The sequence below is a fragment of the Physella acuta genome, unplaced genomic scaffold (genome assembly GCF_028476545.2).
Source record: "Physella acuta isolate Inbredline_101_S28 unplaced genomic scaffold, ASM2847654v3 ptg001011l, whole genome shotgun sequence".
Classification (NCBI taxonomy): Eukaryota; Metazoa; Mollusca; class Gastropoda; family Physidae; genus Physella; species Physella acuta.
The window spans coordinates 227,161-253,064 of NW_026732528.1; the positions used below are offsets into that span (position 1 = coordinate 227,161).

General features: G+C 38.9%; 1 protein-coding gene across 1 annotated transcript; it reads right to left on the reverse strand.

The window, feature by feature from the left end:
* Positions 1-672: 672 nt before the first annotated feature.
* Positions 673-22,026, reverse strand: LOC131954557 (shiftless antiviral inhibitor of ribosomal frameshifting protein homolog). The gene is made up of 10 exons (XM_059318321.1): positions 21,873-22,026; positions 12,143-12,254; positions 11,013-11,047; positions 9,605-9,748; positions 8,804-8,904; positions 8,471-8,614; positions 2,862-2,928; positions 2,582-2,726; positions 1,973-2,149; positions 673-1,620 (listed from the first exon to the last, which is right to left on the reverse strand). The coding sequence occupies exons 1-9, from the start codon at positions 21,897-21,899 to the stop codon at positions 1,980-1,982; spliced, it is 945 nt and encodes a 314-aa protein (XP_059174304.1). The 5' UTR covers positions 21,900-22,026; the 3' UTR covers positions 673-1,620; positions 1,973-1,979.
* Between the last annotated feature and the right edge of the window lie 3,878 nt (positions 22,027-25,904).

Below are 25,904 nucleotides of genomic sequence, written 5' to 3' on the forward strand. Positions count from 1 at the left end.
AATGTTTACAATAGTAGAGCCGGTTCGATTAAGTGAAGACTATTAGGGGCAGATAACTTAGTTTTTAAACGATTTGAAACTAAGGGGAGATAATAAGTTCTGTAAACGGCTGCTTTCACTGGGTGGGGTGGGGGAGTGGGGGGGATAGTGTCGAATTCACAAATTGTGAATTGTTGATAAGTAGAAAATAAAACAACTAGATAGCTGCGTAAGCTACGTCGCGGTTCAGTCCGTCTTTTATAAAAAAAAATTTCTACCGGTGTTGGAAAAAATATGTAACACATTTAATATTATTTGTACTGATTGTGAAGATCAAAGGCGGATTATTATTAAGGAGCATAATGCTTTTACGGGTTAAAAACACCACCCATATTTATAAACGCCTAAAATTCTACAATTCTCAGTAATAAATCAAAATATTTCTTAATACAGATTTGTGACCATTCTCTGTGACTTTATTTCTGTGACTTTTTTCCTATAAAGTTTTGCCTTTTTTCTATGACTTCTTTTCCTGTGACGTTTTTTTCCACTCACCTTACTTTACCTTAGTTTACCTTAGTTTACCTTAGTTTACCTTACTCAGACCTGTTCATGTAGGCCTACATTGATTTATTTAAACTAGCCCTGAAAGGACTCCTCTTCGTTTGTTTTTCTAAATAGGAAAGTCAAATCTTAGTGTGTTATGGTTTTATTTAGTTCAAATGAATTCAACCAATCAAACATGGCAAGGTAATCAAACAAAAGATAATGACGTCCAACCATTGTGAATGAGGGACACTTATTATAGTTGGCATGGGCTAAACAAACTGGACTTCTAATTAGCATAATGCTTTATTTTGTAATGAGCCTGTAGAGTACACAATGTAAAAAAAAATGTTGCATTGAAATAATAGAATGTCATAAATTCATAAGACAACAAACTTGAAGTTTTGCCAGACTATCACTGACATTATGCTATCATTGACATTAGGCTACAACTTGCATTATGATACTACTGACGTTAACTGATCATAAAAATGGGGAAATACTAACCTTTGGCTATCCTTGACATTAACTGATAATAACATTTGTAAGACTAACTATGATTGGCTATTGAATCAGGAACACTAATTTCGTAATCTTTTGATTCGTAACATTTTAAAGAATTAATCTTTTAATGCATCTAGCCTATTGGAGTTATTTCCCATACTAAAATTTAAAAACATGAATGCGCATACTTGGTAGTTTTTATTTGTATCTTTATTTTATTTTTCTCGACTCATGTTGAAGAAGTGAGAGAAACATTCTTGAAATATTTCCTCACTACTTCAGTGGCTATTATCACAAGAAACATGGAATTTGTTAAACACAATCAATCCATTGATGTAAGGACACAGCGTATTTTTGAAGTTTCAAGTCCCTTTCAAGAGCCTTTTATCATCCAAAGACTTGATGCCATATGCCATCCACAGATTTGATGCCATATATCACAACTAGTCTGATGACATATCACATCTACTAGGTTGATGCCATATGCCATTCGTTTTCACACAAAGCATCGCTCATTTTTTAACACCATAAATTAAGTCATGGAATTTTTTCTACACCGGTCGTCAGTATTTGTATATACACATGTGTGATCTGAAATAAAAATTTAAAAAGTTGAAATTTGGGTCAAAGGAAGCTAATGCATGCTGGGTTCGTAAGGTTTGTGTGTGTGCATGTGTGAGATAGGGTGTGGGTGTAAGCATATATGTAATAACATGGGCAAGTAAATATTTAAATGGTTCATTTACATATCTTCAGTGCTATTGGCCACCTTGTCATAGCTTTAAAAGTTGTCACTAGCAAGTTTACCTACAGACTAGCCTAGCAAGCTTACCTACAGACTAGCCTAGCAAGTTTACCTACAGACTAGCCTAGCAAGTTTACCTACAGACTAGCCTAGCAAGTTTACCTACAGACTAGCCTAGCAAGCTTATAGCAGACTGACCTGTAGACTAGTCTGATTCGACTATGGCGTCAAGCGAGCCGAACTGACTGACGGTCATGTTGTCTAGACTGCCCTGACTTAGGAAGGTTGTCACCGTGGAGCCGGTACTCCGATGTCTCTCGCTGAATGTCCGGATCTGGTTGCCGGCCTTAGGGTGGACACACACCGGCTGCACATCTGGGGGGGGGGGGGGGAGGTGGATATGGTTGGAGTTAGGCGTGTCTCGAGATCCATTGAAATCATTATTTAAGGGACGCACCCAGCTCTAATGTATGTCTATGGGTCTAACCCCTCCTCTGATGTATAAGGTCCATGGGCCCACCCACCTCATCTGATGTATAAGGTCCATGGGCCCACCCACCTCATCTGATGTATAAGGTCCATGGGCCCACCCACCTCATCTGATGTATAAGGTCCATGGGCCCACGCGCCTCATCTTATGTACAAGGTCCATGAGACAACCCGGGACAACCCAGTCCTGATGTATTAAGCCCATAGGCCCATTTAGCCCTCATGATTTACATTGGCCCGCCCATTAATTCTATCAGCAAACCTGACCTCTTTTAACGAATAAACTTAATACAAAAGTAATTAAAGTAATTATCTCACTTCCTGCGGCTAGTCCACGTCTGGAACCTGGTGACCCTGCATATGACCCTGACCCTCCATATGACCCTGGCCCACCACAAGGCGCTGATCCACCAGGCACTCCTCCGGGAGAGTTACCTCCCCATCTACCATAGCCAGCAGCTCCCTGTAAGGACAAATGGTGGTTTTAATACACGGTCAAGGGGAGGTCACTGGAGTTTAATACACGGTCAAGGGGAGGTCACTGGAGTTTAATACACGGTCAAGGGAGGTCAGTGGAACATTAAAATCTATCACTCACGGGATCCTGGATTTGCATCCTGCCAAAGTTCGTCACAAGCGCCACGTCATCAGCATCATGGGCGTGTCTAGACATAGAAAACTACATTAGAAGATGTATAACAGACGTTCTGTCACAATTGTGTAATAGCCAATCAAAATAAACCGGTAGTGATCTCCCCTAAACTTTCTCGAATATTCTTATATAAAACAACAGGGGATGGTAACTGGGGATATAGTTATGATTTTTAATCCATTTTAAATACTTAAACTTTTAAAAAATTCATAAAAAACGTTTTAATAACAAGCTTTTATGTACTTATGCACTAAAAAGTAGAAAATAAATTATACACTACTATTTAAATTACTATAAAGAAAAGCGTGGGTCACTTTAGTACTTTACTACCTATTGGATACCTTTACTAATATTTGAGAAGAGACCCACGCTTTTCTTTATAGTAATTTAAATAGTAGTGTATAATTTATTTTCTACTTTTTAGTGCATAAGTACATAAAAGCTTGTTATTAAAACGTTTTTTATGAATTTTTTTTCAGTACTTTACATGTTTTATTCACAATAGAGTTACATGACTAAAAACCATTGCGCCTATTGAACGTGATGGCGCGCCTACTGAACTTGAAGGCGCAGCTATGGAACGTGATGACGCGTGTGGTGCGGTCGGCATAGACATGCCTATTGATTCGGTCCAAATTTTAATTAATTAATAAAAAATTAATTAGGCATCCAATTAAGTCAAATTTAGTTTCAGATTGCATTGTCTTCATGTCTTGACCCACGTGCCAACTGTGAATCGTATCGGTCAAGTAGAACTGTCCGAATTTTCACTCCTGCGTTTCTATCTAGACTGACGACAGACAGAATGACGAGGAAGTGAGTTAAATAAAAGCTTGTAAAAAAAATTCATAAAAAACGTTTTAATAACAAGCTTTTATGTAATGATGCACTAAAAAGTAGAAAATAAATTATAGACTACTATTTAAATAACTATAAAGAAAAGCGTGGGTCACTTTAGTATCTATTGGATACCTTTACTAATGTTAAGGAAGACACCCACGCTTTTCTTTATAGTTATTTAAATAGTAGTCTATAATTTATTTTCTACTTTTTAGTGCATCATTACATAAAAGCTTGTTATTAAAACGTTTTTTATGAATTTTTTTTTCAGTACTTTACATGTTTTATCTACAATAGAGTTACATGACTAAAAACCATTGCGCGCCTACTGAATATCACGTTCAGTAGGCGCGCAATGGTTTTTGAACGCAGCCATTACGTGGTCGTGATGGCGCAGCTATTGATGACGCGTGTGGTGTGGTTGGCTAGACATGCCTACTAATTCGGTCCAAATTTTAATTAATTCATAAAAAATCAATTAGGCATCCAATTAAGTCAAATTTAGTTTCAGATTGCATTGTCTTCATGTCTTGACCCACGTGCCAACTGTGAATCGTGTCGGTCAAGTAGAACTGTCCGAATTTTCACTCCTGCGTTTCCGTCTAGACTGACGACAGACAGAGGAAGTGAGTTAAATAAAAGCTTGTAAAAAAAAATTCATAAAAAACGTTTTAATAACAAGCTTTTATGTAATGATGCACTAAAAAGTAGAAAATAAATTATAGACTACTATTTAAATAACTATAAAGAAAAGCGTGGGTCACTTTAGTATCTATTGGATACCTTTACTAATGTTAAGGAAGACACCCACGCTTTTCTTTATAGTTATTTAAATAGTAGTCTATAATTTATTTTCTACTTTTTAGTGCATCATTACATAAAAGCTTGTTATTAAAACGTTTTTTATGAATTTTTTTTCCAGTACTTTACATGTTTTATCTACAATAGAGTTACATGACTAAAAACCATTGCGCGCCTACTGAATATCACGTTCAGTAGGCGCGCAATGGTTTTTGAACGCAGCCATTACGTGGTCGTGATGGCGCAGCTATTGATGACGCGTGTGGTGTGGTTGGCTAGACATGCCTACTAATTCGGTCCAAATTTTAATTAATTCATAAAAAATCAATTAGGCATCCAATTAAGTCAAATTTAGTTTCAGATTGCATTGTCTTCATGTCTTGACCCACGTGCCAACTGTGAATCGTGTCGGTCAAGTAGAACTGTCCGAATTTTCACTCCTGCGTTTCCGTCTAGACTGACGACAGACTGTCGACTGACGACTTACGACAGAGGAAGTGAGTTAAATAAAAGCTTGTAAAAATAGAACAGAATCTCATAAAAAAAACATTGCGCACCAAGCAAACGCCGAATAAAAACGCGTATAATAGTGCGCAATATTATTAGTACTTTAAAAATTTACATTAGTTTTTTGAGAAATCGGAAGTAGCGTAAATTACAACTTCCAGTCAACGGAAATTACTCAAAATTTAACAAAAGGTAGAGAATTAGATTTTTTACTTACATGTGAAATTTCATTTATCTATCTGAAATAGTACTCAAGTTATAGGCTTTTGAAAAATTCAAAGTAGGAAAAGTACCACTTCCGGTTATCGGAAATCGCTCAAAAGTTGATACGGATCTACGATTTTGATAAAATACTTATATATGAAATTTCATCAACCTAGCTGTAACGGTACTCAAGTTATCGTGTTTACACACGGACAGACACACACACAGACAGACACACACACACACACAGACATACGGACAAGATTGCAAAATTATGTTTTTCCGTATCAGTGAGGTGTAAAACGTCGAGATTTGTAAAAATCTCGATTTTTTTTTTGCACGATTACAATACTTTCTCTATACTACGTATATACGAGAAAGTAATGATATAGAACAGTATGCTAAATAAACCGGTAGTGATCTCCCCTAAACTTTCTCGAATATTCTTATATAAAACAACAGGGGATGGTAACTGGGGATATAGTTATGATTTTTAATCCATTTTAAATACTTAAACTTTTAAAAATAGAATAGAATCTCATAAAAAAAAACATTGCGCACCAAGCAAACGCCGAATAAAAACGCGTATAATAGTGCGCAATATTATTAGTACTTTAAAAATTTACATTAGTTTTTTGAGAAATCGGAAGTAGCGTAAATTACTACTTCCAGTCAACGGAAATTACTCAAAATTTAACAGAAGGTAGAGAATTAGATCTTTTACTTACATGTGAAATTTCATTTATCTATCTGAAATAGTACTCAAGTTATAGGCTTTTGAAAAATTCAAAGTAGAAAAAGTACCACTTCCGGTTATCCGAAATCGCTCAAAAGTTGATACGGATCTACGATTTTGATAAAATACTTGTATATGAAATTTCATCAATCTAGCTGTAACGGTACTCAAGTTATCGTGTTTACACACGGACACACACACACACAGACACACACACAGACACACAGACATACGGACAAGATTGCAAAATTATGTTTTTCCGTATCAGTGAGATGTAAAACGTCGAGATTTGCAAAAATCTCGATTTTTTTTTTTTGCACGATTACAAGACTTTCTCTATACTTCGTATATACGAGAAAGTAAAAAGTTATGTGGTTTACATATTGGTGTGTTTAGGTGTTTGTTGTTGGCCCTGTGTTTAGGTGTTTGTTGTTGGCCCTGTGTTTAGGTGTTTGTTGTTGGCCCTGTGTTTAGGTGTTTGTTGTTGGCCCTGTGTGTAGGTGTTTGTTGTTGGTCCTGTGTTTAGGTGTTTGTTGTTGGTGCTGTGTTTATGTGTTTGTGGTTGGCCCTGTTGTTGGCCCTGTGTTTAGGTGTTTGTTGTTGGTCCTGTGTTTAGGTGTTTGTTGTTGGCCCTGTTTTTGGCCCTGTGTTTAGGTGTTTGTTGTTGGCCCTGTTGTTGGCCCTGTGTTTAGGTGTTTGTTGTTGGCCCTGTTGTTGGCCCTGTGTTTAGGTGTTTGTTGTTGGCCCTGTATTTAGGTGTTTGTTGTTGGCCCTGTGTTTAGGTGTTTGTTGTTGGCCCTGTTGTTGGCCCTGTGTTTATGTGTTTGTTGTTGGCCCTGTGTTTAGGTGTTTGTTGTTGGCCCTGTTGTTGGCCCTGTGTTTAGGTGTTTGTTGTTGGCCCTGTGTTTAGGTGTTTGTTGTTGGCCCTGTGTTTAGGTGTTTCTTGTTGGCCCTGTGTTTAGGTGTTTGTTGTTGATACTGTGTTTAGGTGTTTGTTGTTGGCCATGTGTTTAGGTGTTTGTTGTTGGCCCTGTGTTTAGGTGTTTGTTGTTGGCCCTGTGTTTAGGTGTTTCTTGTTGGCCCTGTGTTTAGGTGTTTGTTGTTGATACTGTGTTTAGGTGTTTGTTGTTGGCCATGTGTTTAGGTGTTTGTTGTTGGCCCTGTGTTTAGGTGTTTGTTGTTGGCCCTGTGTTTAGGTGTTTGTTGTTGATACTGTGTTTAGGTGTTTGTTGTTGGCCCTGTGTTTAGGTGTTTGTTGTTGGCCCTGTGTTTAGGTGTTTGTTGTTGGCCCTGTGTTTAGGTGTTTGTTGTTGATACTGTGTTTAGGTGTTTGTTGTTGGCCATGTGTTTAGGTGTTTGTTGTTGATACTGTGTTTAGGTGTTTGTTGTTGGCCATGTGTTTAGGTGTTTGTTGTTGGCCCTGTGTTTAGGTGTTTGTTGTGTGCTCATGTCAAATTAAAGTGAAAGATGGGGGTAAGTTTGTCGTGAATTTTGGAGTTTTAATCCATTGTGTTCTAGGTTTTTTTTGGAAATAGCCCTATTTTAAGTGCCTTTTAGAATATTTAAGAGTTTGTATTATTTTTATTTTGATATTAACTAGTACTTTGCGTAATTTTTCATTCATTTTTACTTTATGTCAAAAGAGAATTGGTGAAAATATTGTAAACATGCAAGAAAATCCGAATTGACAAAGCTCGACACTATAAAACTTCCTCAATCGGGAAAACCCAGCATTCCCTTTTTTGTCCTCATGTGTGTAGCCTATGTAATTTATGAGTGTGTGTGTTAACTCTGTCTGTGTGTGTGTGTGTGTGTGTGTGCACGATAACCAAAATGTCATAAACACGTAGGTTACTAAAATCTTTGGAGCGTTGTCCAGAAATTGTAAGTGCTACTCTAATCTACTTCAGGTTTTTCAAATACTGACACGTCTATAACAACACGGATACGTCTATAACAACACTGACACGTCTATAACAATACGGATACGTCTATAACAACACGGATACGTCTATAACAACAACACTGACACGTCTATAAGAACAACACGGACACGCCTATAATAAAAATGATACGTTTATAACAACACGGATACGTCTATAACAACACTGACACGTCTATAACAACACGGATACGTCTATAACAACACGGACACGTCTATAACAACACGGACACGTCTATAACAACACGGATACGTCTATAACAACAACACTGACACGTCTATAAGAACAACACGGACACGCCTATAATACAAATGATACGTTTATAACAACACGGATACGTCTATAGCAACACTGGCACGTTTATAACAACACGGATACGTCTATAACAACACTGACACGTCTATAAATAGACTGACACTTCTATAACGTCAACACAGACCCGTCGATAAATAAACGGACTCGTCTATAACTTCTCTGGTGCATGTTGACATGTTTCCATGTTGACATGCCCCTTGTGAACCTACCCTGGACAGTTGACGCCATTACAGGAATGGGGCAGCCTGGTCTTGCGGGGTCTGTCCTTCCTAGGGGGCAGCATGTGGTCCACGGGCACCATCTGCCCGCATTTGTAACATTTACTGGACGTAACATTCATCTCGCCAAATCCTCTGGATGGTGAAAGTTATCATAGGTGGAGAGTTAAATGATTATCATAGAGGGGAGAGACTTTAAAAGTTATCATAGAGGGGAAGGGACAGGTAGAGTAGAGTGTATGACTTTACTGCGAACAGCGTATCTCCTACAACAGCTAGCCGCCATATTCCCCCAATATACAGAGATTTTAAAAAAAAACTTACGTGAATTCATTCCCACACTCACACAAGAACTTCCCGATGCCGAACTCCTTGTCCCGGGGGATGGGGTCGTACTTGACCTTACACCTGTTGCACTTGGACACCTGGGGATACCGGAAGTTGGCGTGAGGTAAGGAAACATCATTCGCCCCCCCCCCCCCCCCCAAGATATCGATCATGTTCGCCCCCAACTCCCATAAGTCGACCATGTTAGCTCCCCAACCACACCCCCCTATAATGATTGCCCCCCCCCCCATGTTTGCGCCCTCCCCCCATGTTCCCTGCCTCATGTTCGCCCCCCTCCCCCCATGTTCACCCTCCTGTTTGCCCCCCCCCCCCCGACCATGTTCGCCCCCCAACACCCATAAGCCGACCATGTTAGCTCCCCAACCCCACCCCCCTATAATGATTGTCCCCCCCCATGTTTGCGCCCTCCCCCCATGTTCCCCGCCTCCCCCCATGTTCACCCTCCTGTTTGCCCCCCCCCTCCCCCCATGTTCAACACCGATGTTTGCCCCCCATGCCCCAAGTTTGCCCCCCCTATGTTCCTCCCCCCCCCCTTTTTGCCCCCCCCCATGTTTGCCTTCTTCCACCAGGATTTGTTGCAGCCCCCCCCCCCCATATTTGCTCCACCCTCATGTTCCCCCCCCCCCCCCCCCCCCCATGTCCCCCACATGTTTTCTCACCTCCTTACGAGCCGGCACCTTGTTTCCCCCCCCCATGTCCCCACCCCCCGATGTTTGCCCGCCCCCCATGTTTGCCCCCCCCCCCGCATGTTTGCCCCCCCCCCCCCTATTTACTCACCTCCTTACGAGCCGGCACCTTCTTCCACCAAGACTTGTTGCAGGCCCTACACGCGAACTGCCGGACCGTGGCATCAAGGCCGTTCTCTAGCAGACTGGCCACTCGCTGGCCGTCTCGCCTCAACTCACGGATGTAGTCGGGATCCTGTGGGAAAAACACACCTGTAGCATTGGTTTAACACCTGTAGCATTGGTTTAACACCTGTAGCATTGGTTTAACACACCTGTAACATTGGTTTAACACCTGTAGCATTGGTTTAACACACCTGTAGCATTGGTTTAACACACCTCTAGCATTGGTTTAACACACATGTGTCATTGGTTTAACATGTGTAGCATTGGTTTAACATGTGTAGCCTTGGTTTAACATGTGTAGCATTGGTTTAACATGTGTAGCATTGGTTTAACACCTGTAGCATTGGTTTAACACACCTGTAGCATTGGTTTAACACACCTGTAGCACTGGTTTAACACACCTGTAGCATTGGTTTAACACCTGTAGCATTGGTTTAACACACCTGTAGCATTGGTTTAACACACCCGTAGCATTGGTTTAACACACCTGTAGCATTGGTTTAACACACCTGTAGCATTGGTTTAACACACCAGTAGCATTGGTTTAACACACCAGTAGCATTGGTTTAACACACCAGTAGCATTGGTTTAACACACCTGTAGCATTGGTTTAACACACCTGTAGCATTGGTTTAACACACCTGTAGCATTGGTTTAACACACCAGTAGCATTGGTTTAACACAGCTGTAGCACTGGTTTAACACACCTGTAGCATTGGTTTAACACACCTGTAGCATTGGTTTAACACAGCTGTAGCATTGGTTTAACACATGTAGCATTGGTTTAACACACCTGTAGCATTGGTTTAACACAAATGATTTTACTCACAATGGAGCTTTGTTCAACTCACCTTCTACCTATTTTTACACACATGTAACATATTGTAATGCCACCTGTAGCTATGTAAACTAACTTGGTTTATTTAGGTTGGTCTGTCGATTAACTCATATTTAAGCTACAGCCATACCATGGCATATAGGCCAGTTACTTGAAAGTCATTACCCAAAATGAAAAAATACTTTTAAAAAAATGTTCTTAAAAAAAGCAAGCAGCAAATTGTTTTTTAAAATTGTTTTGTCATCAACGATAAATACAAAATTACACAACTAGTGTAATAGAAACATTAGTAAAGCTGTTTAAAAATGAGCAGATGAACCTATACAAGACCCCCCCCTCCCGCCCTCACCTCCCCCCAGACTAGTGCATACAACTCAAGACTAATAAGCGACTGTACATGGAACTTACCTACGATTTGAGTTTTAAAAAAAGAAAGATAGAAATAAAGTAAGAAATAAGGTAAGAAATATGGTAAGATTGTCGGAAGAATTTTTACCTTGTTCAGATAGTCTCTGACAGCATCTTCGTCACCTGCAGAGTAACACATGTCATTAGGGTAGGACATGACATTAGGGTAGGACATGTCATTAGGGTAACACATGTCATTAGGGTAGGACATGACATTAGGGTAACACATGTCATTAGGGTAACACATGTCATTAGGGTAGGACATGACATTAGGGTAACACATGTCATTAGGGTAGGACATGTCATTAGGGTAACACATGTCATTAGGGCAGAAAATGACATTAGGGTAAAACATGTCATTAGGGTAGGACATGACATTAGGGTAACATATGTCATTAGGGTAGGACATGCCATTAGAGTAACACGTGTCATTATGGTAGGACATGACATTAGGGTAACACATGTCATTAGGGTAGGACATGATATTAGGGTAACAGTAACACATGTCATTAGGGTACGTCATATCATTAGGGTAACACATGTCATTAGGGTAGGACATGACATTAGGGTAACACATGTCATTAGGGTAACACATGTCATTAGGGTAGGACATGACATTAGGGTAACACATGTCATTAGGGTAGGACATGTCATTAGGGTAACACATGTCATTAGGGTAGGACATGACATTAGGGTAACACATGTCATTCGGGTAGGACATGTCATTCGGGTAGGACATGTCATTAGGGTAGGACATGTCATTAGGGTAACAAATCTCATAAGGTTAACACGTGTCATAATAGTAGTACATGTCATTAAGGTAGGACATGTCATAATATGTCATTGGGTTACAAATGTCACAAGGGTAACATTATAAGTTAGACTTATAAATCTAATTAAATCTAATTAAATTAACATACATAACTAACGCATCTAATTTTAGTCATTTTAGAAACACCATATGACACCACTAGAAACTTAGCAACATTACAAACCACCATTAAGCAAGTTTGGAACATACAATACTTACACAATTATTACACCACAACACTGTACTTATACAATCACACTATTATCACACAATAATTACATACAACAGCGCACCGTTTAATTTACGCACCACAGCGCACCATTTGAATTACGCACCATAGCACACCGTTGAAATTACGCACCACAGCGCACCGTTTAAATAACGCACCACAGCGCACCAGAACGCACCGTTTAAAATGAAATCCAAAGCTCCGCTCTCACTGCCGTAGTCCTGGATAAGTCTGCAAGCTGTTTCCTGCTGAGTTATCTTCCCACGAAGTACCTCCCTCAGACGTCGGGCCTGGAATAAAAGAGTGTTCAAAAGTTATTGTAGGGATAAAATAACCTTTCATAGGATTATTAGGATGATTTAGGGATAAAATAACCTTTCATACGGTGATTTAGGGATTAAATAACATTTCATTAGATGATTTAGGGATAAAATAACATTTCATTAGATGATTTAGGGATAAAATAACCTTTCATATGATGATTTTGGGATAAAATAACATTTCATACGATGATTTAGGGATAAAATAACATTTCATACGATGATTTAGGGATAAAAAAGCCTTTCATAACATGATTTATGGTGTAAACAAGTGAGCAAAATATTTCGACCACTTGTGCCTGACCGATTGCTTTCAAACTTTCAACATAGGTTAAGACTCGATGACAATGCATTGTGACACAAAATGTGACTTTAAAAAATGTATCAAGATTTTATTCATAAAGTACTAAATTACCGCTTTATTGTACACAGATTGTTTGCCTTCGTTTGGTGCGCAGTTCTTTTTTTCTAAGCAATTCTAATTAATTTAAAAATTTAAGAATTAAAATAATAATCAACAGTCCCATAGCCCAATAGCACTGGAAGTACCCTTCCCTTTACTCTTATAGTAGAATATACAAGAAAGTTTAGCGGAGATAACCCCCGCTTTTAAATATTTTTATAAGTTGTTTTAGAGATCAAATCTACTTTTATAAATGGTTTTGAATATCAAATTGACTTGATATAAAAGGTTTTGAACATAAGTTTGATATACGGTTTTAAAAGATCTAATTATAATTGATATTTTAGCTAATGAAAATAAAAAAAAATAAAATCGAATCGACTTTTTTAAAGTTCATATCAGTAACATTGACTTCGTATTAGTTGTTTTAACTTCTTCTTATTCTTCGTTCTTAATTCTAGTGTTGGAAGGGATTCCTCTCAACAGAATTAAGGATACGTGTCAACTGGTTATGCGCCATTTGGGCCGTTGACTCCGATTACAGCCTGCTTTTCTTTTTGGATTTGCTTCCATATCCTTTGTCCAACCAAGAACAAACCACAAGGCAGCAGTTGTTTGATTTTGGAATTGTCTCTCCTAGAAGAGTGGCTGTCCCCAGCTATCGAGCCTTGTCACAAGGATTTTTTTCAAAGGTTTTTTTTTAAATCTTTTTTTTTACAGACCTAATCAACTGTATGTACGTCGAATTTAATCAATTGATTTGAGTGGATTTCATAGATTTAACTCAGGCGTTTGAATGGCCCACTGTAGGTAGTTTGTAAATGGGCCACTGCAGGTTGTTTGTGAATGGCCCACTGCAGGTAGTTCGTGAATGGCCCACTGCAGGTAGTTTGTGAATGGGCCACTGCAGGTAGTTTGTGAATGGTCCACTGCAGGTAGTTTGTGTATGGCCCACTGCAGGTAGTTTGTGTATGGGCCACTGCAGGTAGTTTGTGTATGGCCCACTGCAGGTAGTTTGTGTATGGCCAGGTAGTTTGTGTATGGACCACTGAAGGTAGTTTGTGTATGGGTGTGAGGGTGGGGATTTTTACGAAGGCGGTAACGAATGAATCCAACAACACGCAGTTCAAGTTCAACTATAATTGTTCTTTATTAAAATGATATATATGCTCAAGTTTCTACCTAACTGATCTACACTGTACTATTTACTTCTACTACTGACTGTTCACTATACTACTAACTCCCACGACCAATCCTAACACTATCTACATTCTACAACCTAACACCTTCTCTACTCTTCGCTATCTAATCATGATCTCCTAACTATCTACATTCTCGGCCGTCTCTGACCGCTACCTAACACCGTCCTCGCCTATCGCTCTCCTGCCCACGCCTCAGTGGTCAGCTGACCGTCCCACGTGACCGGTCAGCCCTGTGCGCCCATTGGCCTCTCTACCCAACCAACTAGGCCTATCGTCTGTTTCTGCTAACCTATATCTGCTAAACATGTCTGACGTAATCTTGCGTCATCACATATCTCCCTCCCTTTCTGTAGCTGACAAATTATATTTTTCAGCGTCTGCTACTAATCTAATACATCAACAACTATCTATCTTACTACTCTATTCTATCCCTAACATCAATCATATAAATCAAATACAAAATGGGACAGCACAGTTTACAAAAACATAAATCTTGTGTCTGTGTTCCTGAAAAAAAAATGTCATTGTTCTAGTTCTCGTGCAAGTATCCTGACGTCTGTGGTGTCTCTGCTTGATAATGTATGTCTATGTTTCATGGTATGTGTGAATCCAATCATGTGCAACTCAGTTCTGGCTAGGTTGTCGTGTACTGGCCTTGAGTGAATGTAGTGGTAATGTGTAACTGGTTGAACGGGCTCTGCGAGCAGTGTAAGTGTGTGTGTGTGTAAGTGTTATGTAATTATTGGCGTTCATCTGTGGTGGGTGGGTTGTGGCGTTGGTCTACGTAAGTTCCCGTGAGGCGGGTGTAGGCGTAACTTTCGTTGGTCAATGTGATGACGCAACAAACTCAACGCTGGTTGAGACGTCCACGTAGAGTGGTTATACGATGAACTGGAGCTGTCTGATGCGCTGGTGAACAATGACGTAACATTCCGACGCTGGGAACTTGGACGATGGGTCTTCTACCCTTTGTATGTGCCGACGTAGGTGTACGTAGCTGGCGGTCTGTTCAACTCCAGTGCGGGGGCGAAGCGGTGGCGATGCGTCCGCTATCTTGACCATGGCATTGGCAATTCTCCGTTCGGCAGGGCTGTTCGCTGTCCAGGTAATTCAACGTAATCAGGGCTTCAGGTGGCGGCATTCTTTGAAGTGTCTGCTTCATCTCGTCTCATTCTGAATGAACGTAGTGGGTCTGAAAATTGTATTACGAGACCATGAGCAATGGTTTTACGTGACCAATTTAGTGCCCGCGCAGACAAGTATTCAGACAGAGGTACCTTCCATTTAAAAAAAACCTCAATCCCAAATTTAAACGTGCTGAACATTTGTCTGGCGGCATAAAACCCATAAAAAAATAACATTACAACATATAACCAAATAAAAAAAATCAGTACACTCTAATCTAACAACAATCTGTAAAGCCTAATAAACTCAATAGACGTAAACACTACTAGAGCTTAGAAATAGCTTCACAAAAGAATAGACATGTGAGTGTATATAATAATCGTGCCGTTTCAAATAACATTTGAACACGTAATCATATAGTGGAGCAGCTCTCACTATCTGACTTCTGACAAAAACTGGCTGGCTTGACTTAATGACTGACTTCACTTTTGACTTCAGTAACTTGACTTATTTCACTTTAACTGACTTCAGTAACTTCACTGACTTCAATTTACGACTTATTTCCCATTCACGATTAACTTTACTTCGACGATTCCATTTGCCGACTAACTTGACCTAGACGACAGATTTCACTGACTGACTTCAATTCAACTTAAAAGGCTTCACTGACTGACTTAAACTTCGACGACTTAAACGTCTTCACTTTGATTTCAATGACTTTTCCTTGACTTCAACGACTTCAATATGACTTCAAATACTTCACTTTGACTTCAACAACTTCAATATGACTTCAAAGACTTTTCTTTGACTGCAACATGACTTCAACAACGTCACTATGACCTCAACGACTTTAACAACATTGACTTGACTGACTTCAAATAACTTCTTTGACTTCACGCCGATTTCTCGGCGACTTAGATTAACAGAAAAAAAAAACTCGACTTGACTTTAGTCCGTTGTTCAAAAACATTCGTGGGGGCGTTCCGGGTCAAATTCTATCCAGGCCTTAATATACCACACTAGGACCGATAGGCGGGGCTCGGTGTGGACAATTGTGTCGCAAGCTTTCACATGGTCTGCGATTACTATACTTGTGTTTGTGTAGGTGTGTTGATGGGGTCATCTGGTTTAAGGCTGACCAGGAGTAACCGTGTTCTCTGTCTGCTATCAAATTCCTTGTTACATATTCCTCTGATTCCTTGTTTACTGATTTCTCTAGTCTCAACAATCTATTACTGACTGTGTCGTTCTGCAGTCTTAAGTTAAGAACAGCTGCACCAATCTCGGTAGTCTTTATAGAATGATCCTCAATAACCTCGTTAACTTTTTCTATCAACTTTTCCGTTTTGAATTGCACCTCGTCTACTTTTGTGTCTACTTTTTCGTTGTCTCGAAAACTGGGCTGCTTGTTTACTTGTTGCTTGTGGCTCATAAATTCTACATTAAATTGCTTCACTCCTGTAATGTTGCCTAATATCATATCGTATGGCCCGTTTTTGAAAACAGCTGCTTCAACTGTTTTACACGCTGAGGGTGTGGCTATGGTGACTATGGCTGTTGGCCAAACATATGTGCTGCCTCTTGAGCTGTGGACAAGTTGTGTTCTGCCTGTGTATTGGTGATGTTGTACGAATGTGTTACGTACTGCCACTGTGGAGCATAGTGTATCCCTAATTGCTGTGGCGTATCTGTTATTAATTTTTGACGTAAATGTGTCTGTTCTTTTACTGGCTTCTGTAAACGATGACATAAATGCTATTCTATTAATCTGTCTATATTTTGGTCTGTTGCGTTGTGTATCTTGTTGGCGTATATCATAATATCGTATTCTGCAATTTATTTGTTTGTGGCCTGTTCTATTACAATAGTAGCATCTGACACTGTAATTGTGTTTTTGTTGACTGTAGTTAATCTGAATGTTGTGATTTGCCGTATTATGTTTTTGGAGTGTATGTTGTGTTTCACTTTTTGTTGTAGGTATTTCGCTTGCTTCACTGAACGTGTCATCTGAATCTGAATCGTAGGAATAGTAAAATGTTGTTTCGGCTGTCTGGTTGTTATTATTCGTATCTAAACTTTGCACCGTTTCTTGTTTGGCTTGGCAAAGTTCTCTCAATTTTTCTCTTTCTTTACGAATTCTTTCTGTTTCTTCTTTAAGTCCGGCAATATATGTTTCTGCTTCTCTTTGTTTCTCTGCTAACTCGGCATCTATCTTTGCATCATATTCTTCTTCAGTCAACAAGGAATCTGGATCTCCGAATACCTTGTAATCTACAATTCTATTGATCAAATCTTCCATAGCATCTGGATCATCTAGAGTTTTTACGTCAAATTCTTTAACAGTTAATAACCAGTCTCGATTTTCTGTTGTCGTGTATTGTCCAAGCCTAATAATCAATTCATCCAGAATATCTGGATCCTCAATAGTTCTTGAATTGCTTTTCACTTTGACTGTATTCTGAACATTTATATCTAGTAACGAGTTATCAATTCTACCCGACTCTTCTAGGCCTGACTTAAGCTCAGTTTTAGTGCCCACTTCGTACAATGGAGGCATTTTTAAGGGTAGTGTGGTTGAAGAAACAGATAAGAAAGAGGCAGAAAAACCGCTGGCACCAAATATCCAGCACAAGTCTAAACCCAAACGTTTAAAAAATTTTTGGAAGGTACTTATCTTTTTGGACATGTTGACTGTTTCCTTGTGTTGTTAATCCAAACTCGTTCCGGTTGAAGAAACCCGCTGTTGTGTTGAGTTGAAGAAAGCCGTACACCAGTCGTACTCCGTCATGAATAGCTGATATACGTTCTTTCCCTCACTCGACCCGCGCTCCACCAATTGTGAGGGTGGGGATTTTTAGAAGAGATGTAACGAATGAATCCAACAACACGCAGTTCAAGTTCAACTATAATTGTTCTTTATTAAAATGATATATATGCTCAAGTTTCTACCTAACTGATCTACACTGTACTATTTACTTCTACTACTGACTGTTCACTATACTACTAACTCCCACGACCAATCCTAACACTATCTACATTCTACAACCTAACACCTTCTCTACTCTTCGCTATCTAATCATGATCTCCTAACTATCTACATTCTCGGCCGTCTCTGACCGCTACCTAACACCGTCCTCGCCTATCGCTCTCCTGCCCACGCCTCAGTGGTCAGCTGACCGTCCCACGTGACCGGTCAGCCCTGTGCGCCCATTGGCCTCTCTACCCAACCAACTAGGCCTATCGTCTGTTTCTGCTAACCTATATCTGCTAAACATGTCTGACGTAATCTTGCGTCATCACAATGGGCCACTGCAGGTAGTTTGTGTATGGGCCACTGCAGGTAGTTTGTGTATGGCCAGGTAGTTTGTGTATGGGCCACTGAAGGTAGTTTGTGTATGGGCCACTGTAGGTAGTTTGTGTATGGGCCACTGCAGGTAGTTTGTGTATGGGCCACTGCAGGTAGTTTGTGTATGGCCCACTGCTGGTAGTTTGTGTATGGGCCACTGCAGGTAGTTTGTGTATGGCTCACTGCAGGTAGTTTGTGTATTGGCCACTGCAGGTAGTTTGTGAATGGCCCACTGCAGGTAGTTTGTGTATGGCTCACTGCAGGTAGTTTGTGTATGGCTCACTGCAGGTAGTTTGTGAATGGCCCACTGCATGTAGTTTGTGTATGGGCCACTGCAGGTAGTTTGTGTATGGGCCACTGCAGGTAGTTTGTGTATGGGCCACTGCAGGTAGTTTGTGTATGGGCCACTGCAGGTAGTTTGTGAATGGGCCACTGCAGGTAGTTTGTGTATGGGCCACTGCAGGTAGTTTGTGAATGGGCCACTGCAGGTAAATTGTGTATGGGCCACAGCAGGTAGTTTGTGTATGGCCCACTGCAGGTAGTTTGTGAATGGGCCACTGCAGGTAGTTTGTGTATGGGCCACTGCAGGTAGTTTGTGAATGGGCCACTGCAGGTAGTTTGTGTATGGGCCACAGCAGGTAGTTTGTGTATGGCCCACTGCAGGTAGTTTGTGAATGGGCCACTGCAGGTAGTTTGTGTATGGCTCACTGCAGGTAGTTTGTGTATGGCTCACTGCAGGTAGTTTGTGTATGGCCAGGTAGTTTGTGTATGGGCCACTGCAGGTAGTTTGTGTATGGCTAACTGCAGGTAGTTTGTGTATGGCTCACTGCAGGTAGTTTGTGTATGGCCCACTGCAGGTAGTTTGTGAATGGCCAGGTAGTTTGTTTATGGGCCACTGCAGGTAGTTTGTGTATGGGCCACTGCAGGTAGTTTGTGTATGGTCCACTGTAGGTAGTTTGTGTATGGGCCACTGCAGGTAGTTTGTGTATGGCCAGGTAGTTTGGGAATGGCCAGGTAGTTTGGGAATGGCCAGGTAGTTTGGGAATGGTCCACTGTAGGTAGTTTGTGTTAATATAGCGGTACGGAATCTGCTAAACTGCCGTATGTTGTCAATATTCTGTGTAATGTGTCCACTTATAATGTGTCTGTGTAAGCTGTCTGTCGGTTCATGTGTATCTGTTAGTGTTATACTGTGTCAGACAAAGATGTCTGTCCGAGTATATGTTGTCTGTCCTAGTATATGTTGTCTGTCTGATTATATATTGTCTGTCTGAGTATATGTTGTCTGTCTGAGTATATGTTGTCTGTCTGATTATATATTGTCTGTCTGAGTATATGTTGTCCGTCTGAGTATATGTTGCCTGTCCGAGTATATGTTGTCTGTCTGAGTATATGTTGTCTGTCTGAGTATATGTTGACTGTCTGCGTATATATGTATAATTTGTGTCAATACATATGTTAAAGAAACAAAAATGATCTGATGCTACAATAGAAATTACTTCAAAAACACTTCAGAAATAAAAGTCATCGTGGTCTCAAGCAATCAGTCAAACGCTACAGGTCATAGAGAAAAGGGTCATTGCTAGGCGGATCATGGCTAAACGTGTCAGTTAAACGGGTCATAATTAAACGGGTTATAGCTAAACGGATCGTAATTAAAAGGGTCATAGAGAAACGGGTCATAGATAAACGGATCGTAATTAAAAAGGTCATAGTTTAACGGGTCTTTGTTAAACGGGTCATAAAGAAACGGGTCATAGATAAACGGATCATGGCTAAACGTGTCAGTTAAACGGGTCATAATTAAACGGGTTATAGCTAAACGGATCGTAATTAAAAGGGTCATAGAGAAACGGGTCATAGATAAACGGATCGTAATTAAAAAGGTCATAGTTTAACGGGTCTTTGTTAAACGGGTCATAAAGAAACGGGTCATAGATAAACGGATCATGGCTAAACGTGTTAGTTAAACGGGTCATAATTAAAAGGATCATAGTTGTACGGGTTATAGTTAAGGGGGTTTATGGTAAAATGTTGTTCTGCCTACAAAGTAATTAGTCTAACACAGTTTCTAATTAAGATTGTTTTCTGCATTCATATATCAATGTCTGCCTTGGAAGTCTGTTTTCTGCCTTTCGATTTTCTGCAAGCACAGCCACATACGACAGCACAATCAATCTCTGATTATAGGGCCAAGGTTCGGGTGGCCAACTATTGAAGGCCATAAACTCGACTAGTGTGGGACCCCAATAAACGCACGGCGTGTCCAAGTACTTACGTATAATAATGTGCTGTCACATTCATGGCACAGTGTCACAATAATGTGCTGTCATATTCATGGCACAGTGTCACATTAATGTGTTGTCACATTCATGACACAGTGTCACAATAATGTGCTGTCACATTTGCGGCAAAGTGTCACATTAATGTGCTGTCACATTCATAACACCGTGTCACAATAATGTTTTGTCACATTCATGGCACAGTGTCACAATAATGTGTTACGTTCATACAACAATTATGTGCTGTGTCACATTTATAACACAGTGTCACAATATTGTGTTACGTCCCTTTCATAGCAACCATCTAATTTTATCTCAGTGTTTCTATGACGGGTGTGTTCAATTGATGGTAAGAGATGAACACTGTTACAACATATCTGACCGGTGTGTTGAGGATCGCCGTGTCATGTTGAGCTGTGTGTTGCAATGAGTAAGTGTGTAACAAGTCAACTATGCGATGACAAGTGTGCTAGCACGAAGAATGTGTTGTTGAAGACTGTGTTTGTCAAATATTTTCCGACTACCTTGTTCTTCTAACTAGAATTCTTTGGGATTCAAATTTTTATTAACCCCCATCCCGCCGATATCACTAATTATCCAGTGTCAGTTAAGGTATTTATTCCTAACTACTAAAGTATCATCAGTGACAAAGGTCTCATTTGATTAATGTCACCACTGACAACTATGTCACCACTGACAGATGTGTCACGACTGACCGATATGTCATGACAAGTCAAACATCATCCACCACGATGTATCGCAACAATCCAAAGAACTTGCTAGAAAAACAATGCCAATTACTGAGTTGAACCAAACTCATCCAGCAATTAGGGGAGATTATTCTAAATGTTAATGGTCCATAGAATTCTAACCATTTCTTCAGTTAACCTGTAGGTTTAGCCTGTCATTGTGTGTATATATTTAGCCTATCAGTCAGTGTTTACGTTTAGAATTTAGTTATTCGTGTATATTTATTATTTAGCCTGTTGTTTAGCTGTGTATTTATCCTGTGGGTATATTTTGCCTGTCTGCGTGTATACTAAGCGTGTTGACACATTGAAAACAAAAGCCTACACAGTCAATCTCGCTCGGTTGTGTAATGTAGGCGTGTGACACAGGAGTTGGCGACACACTGCCAACTACCGCCAGTACCGCTGTACTAATTTAACACAGCAACAACCAATCAGTTATTGAGACAACACACACGGATGTAAGTAGGTCAGTACTTACCTGAGATTCAATCTTAGGATTCTGCATCTTTTAAAGGTAACACTCGACGTCAACATGAGTTGGATCCAGGTAAATTAGAAACAAATTTTACATGATCAATATTGTAGCTAGCACACAGTCTCCCCGGTTCGTGGAAAAACGATCTATATTTAGATTCTTAGTGCCTGTTTCAGTTTGAAGGTTAAAGGTCAGCAGGGGAAACTACTCAATAATATATTAGAAATTAATTGCAAGCTACAAACCCCTGAGAAATCAATTAACATTAAAAATAATTTTACTAAACAATTATTGGTTATATTTTGATCTCGAAAAATTCCAAAAATGTATATCGAAACATTTTAAAAAAAAATATCTTAAAGCTGGTTTTTGTTTTGTGTTAAGTTTTAGGCTGAGGCGAATGCTTAAGTTTTAGGTTAGGATTAAGGTAATTTAAGTTAGAGTTAGGATTATAACTTGAGGGGGGTGGGGGGGTGGGGGAATAGTTGACCGGGGGTAATTTTCCCGGGAGGTAAATACGGAAGGGGGGGGGGTGTTCGGAGGGTAATTGACGGGCTGGTAATGTCCTTTTGCATAAATTCATTACCTCTATATCCAGAATCTAAAAAATGGGAGATAACTGTACTAAGGTATATTTTATTAATAACAACATCAAATCAAGAATCAGACACATGTGGTTGTGTAATAGGTGTTTTTTTTTAAATGATAATGAGTATGATGGTGTAGAATTATAGTCATACATTGGCGTGGAGCGCAATAATTGTATTTTGTCTGTCGGCATAGTGACTAGTTTATCTTGATATTTCAAATGTAGTTTGACCACATTAGAGGTCGATTTCAACAGAGACAACAATGTTAGAATTTTGGAAGTTAGTAATAATTTAGGATACATAAATAATGGGTAATAGTATTTGCCAAATGGATTGTTATTGTTACATACTGTGTTATCCAGTATCGCTCAGCAAACATAATGTCACAATAACAAGACGAATGAACAGTTGGTTGGTAGGCAAGAATACGTTAGGAAGCTTTAGTTTTAGTTAGTCGTTAAATGAGCATAGCATTTAGCGGTGTTCTAGGTTACCATATAGTATATTTATTTATTTAAATATTAAATTATTGCCTGCAATGCGTTTACTAGACGCAAAGAATATTTCTAATAACTGCCCTCATCACGTGAATAAATATATGGAGATCGGCTACCTGCAAAGTTATTTTTAAAGGATTTTATTTAGCTTGCTCACTTTGTGCGTGTGTGCGTGTGTGTATGTTTGTGTGTGCAAAAGCAAAATGATCATTTGAAAAATAATGAATACAATGTGGAAGAAATATACATTAAGGGATTTAAATCTGGCGCCTCGGTTTTCATCGGTATTTGATTTGATGACTTCCCTTTGCATTTGTTGCAAAATAGTTTATCATTTTTAGAGGGGGCGGGTTTGGGTGGCAACCGTAGTGATCAAGAAATACAATGTTTCTATATACGCAAGAAATCAATAAGGACTACGAAAAACAAACAAAAGTGTCCTGCGATTGTATTTATTTGGTTTTTCCCCTTTAAGAAAGGCATTGTAACAGTAATATAGGCAGTTAAAGCCGCTAATGAAACAGTTAAAAAATTTCATAAAAAAACTTTTAATAACAAGCGTTTATGTAATAGTGCACTAAAAAATAGAAAATAAATTATAGACTACTATTTAAATAACTATAAAGAAAAGCTTGGGTCACTTTAGTATCTATAATCTATCGGATACCTTCACTAATGTTTAGGAAGAGACCAACGCTTTTCTTTATAGTTATTTAAATAGTAGTCTATAATTTATTTTCTTCTTTTTACAAGCTTTTATTTAACTCACTTCCTCGTCAGTCAGTCGCCAGTCTAGATCGAAACGCTCGAGCGAAAATTCGGACAGTTCTAACTGACATTGTGCCATTAAATTTGACTTAATTGGATGCCTAATTAATTTTTTTATGAATTAATTAAAATTTTGACCAAATTAGTAGGCAGTTCTATCCAACCACACCACACCGTCATCACGTTCAATAGCACGTCATCACGTTCAATAGGCGCGCAATGGTTTTTAGTCATGAAATTCTATTGTAAATAAAAACATGTAAAGTATAATTTTTTTTTTCATAAAAAACGTTTTTTGAGCGATATACTCGTTTTTATGGCCGGTGGATAGAAGATTTGGGCGGTGAACGCTTCACTAAGGAAATACTCGTCTTTTCGAGACAAATAAAAAAGATTTTTTTTTTGACCAATCAAGTTTGGTAAAAACAATCATAAGTTTTTCTCCGTTAAGAAACTTGTCGATTTTAACTATTTGACGATTACAAAAAAACGTCTCTTTTATTGAAAATAATCTATTTCATGAATTTGAAATCGGCGTATTAATCGTTAATCCGTAATCTATCGTTTTAGGTGCGTAAAATCGGTCGAGGCTAGTAATGTGCGAACAAGTTGCCTCATTGTTCATGCTGTAATAGAAGTATATTGTGATACATTTGTGTCAAATATTATAGATAAATGAATAATAAACCAAAATCAATAGCTATTTAAATTATAAAGATCTGAATACATGTGTTCATAATGCATGTGGTCGTTGACGGGTTCTATTTGGACGCGGACAGTGGCGTAGGCAAAGGGGGGAGGGTGGTTAGGACAGGATTGTATACATATTGAAAAATGTTTGAACCCCTCCCATGACCAATTTCTGGCTACGCTACTGGTCGCGGATGAACGGGGAAAAGATGAGGAGGAAAATCTAGGCGGACTACTGAGAAGGCATAGGCTCAAATTTTTTTACATAGTTTAATTTTCGTGAATATCCCTATCCACACCACCTGACAAAAAAGCAAAATAAACGCGAAAAATGTGCGTATAGGCTACTTGCGTTTAGTAGCAGCAATAGTAAGCACATGCACTTAAAAATTAGAAATAAAAACAATTAGCTTTTACTTTTAATTAGTTTTACTGCTTTTTTTTTTTTTTTTTACTGATGTACCGTTCCGAAATAATAACCGACCCTATATCGCAAGATAACCCGCAAGCGTCTGCAATTTTTATTTCTGTGTATTTAAAAAACCCATTAATTACTACTTTCGACTTTATTATTAATATTTAGACTAGAACTATTAATTGCTGCTAATTTTCTGTCATTCAAACTTAAAATTAAGAAGTTAAAACATTAATTTTATACACTCGACTATGTTTATATTTCAGCTGTCAAATAAACTATGGTTTATAGTAACGAATTTTTACAAAACTAAAAAAAAACATTACCGGATAATTTCCGACGCTAGATGGTGAGATATCCTATTTGTGACATTAGAACTGGGCTTAGTAAAATAAAACGATTAGATATAATAAAGTAGAAAGGACTAGAGCAATGTTTAGTAGCATCAGTTAGCACACACACTGAAAAAAAAATAGAAATACAAAATAATTATCAAAATTGTATGTTAAATGCAACTAAAACATGTATTTAAATAAACCGGGAGTGATCTCCCCTAAACTTTCTCGAATATTCTTATATAAAATAACAGGGGATGGGAACTCGGGCTATAGACATGATTTTTAATCCATTTTAAATACTTAAAGTTTTAAAAATAGAATAAAATCTCGTAGACAGATTTATTGCACACCAAGTGAACGCCAAATAAAAACGCGTATAATAGTGCGCAATATTATTAGTACTTTAAAAATTTACATTAGTTTTTTGAGAAATCGGAAGTAGCGTAAATTACTACTTCCAGTCAACGGAAATTACTCAAAATTTAACAGAAGGTAGAGAATTAGATCTTTTACTTACATGTGAAATTTCATTCATCTATCTGAAATAGTACTCAAGTTATAGGATTTTGAAAAATTCAAAGTAGGAAAAGTACCACTTCCGGTTATCGGAAATCGCTCAAAAGTTGATACGGATCTACGATTTTGATAAAATACTTATATATGAAATTTCATCAACCTAGCTGTAACGGTACTCAAGTTATCGTGTTTACACACGGACAGACAGACAGACAGACACA

Excerpts from the sequence above, each read along its gene's own strand:
- LOC131954557 (XM_059318321.1), bottom strand. The coding sequence starts at position 21,899 with ATGCAGAATCCTAAGATTGAATCTCAG. Across the intron at positions 8,905-9,604 it reads AGGTGCCGGCTCGTAAGGAG|GTGTCCAAGTGCAACAGGTG; the intron begins GTGAGTAAATAG and ends CGGTATCCCCAG. Across the intron at positions 2,929-8,470 it reads AATGGCGTCAACTGTCCAGG|ACACGCCCATGATGCTGATG; the intron begins GTAGGTTCACAA and ends TTCTATGTCTAG.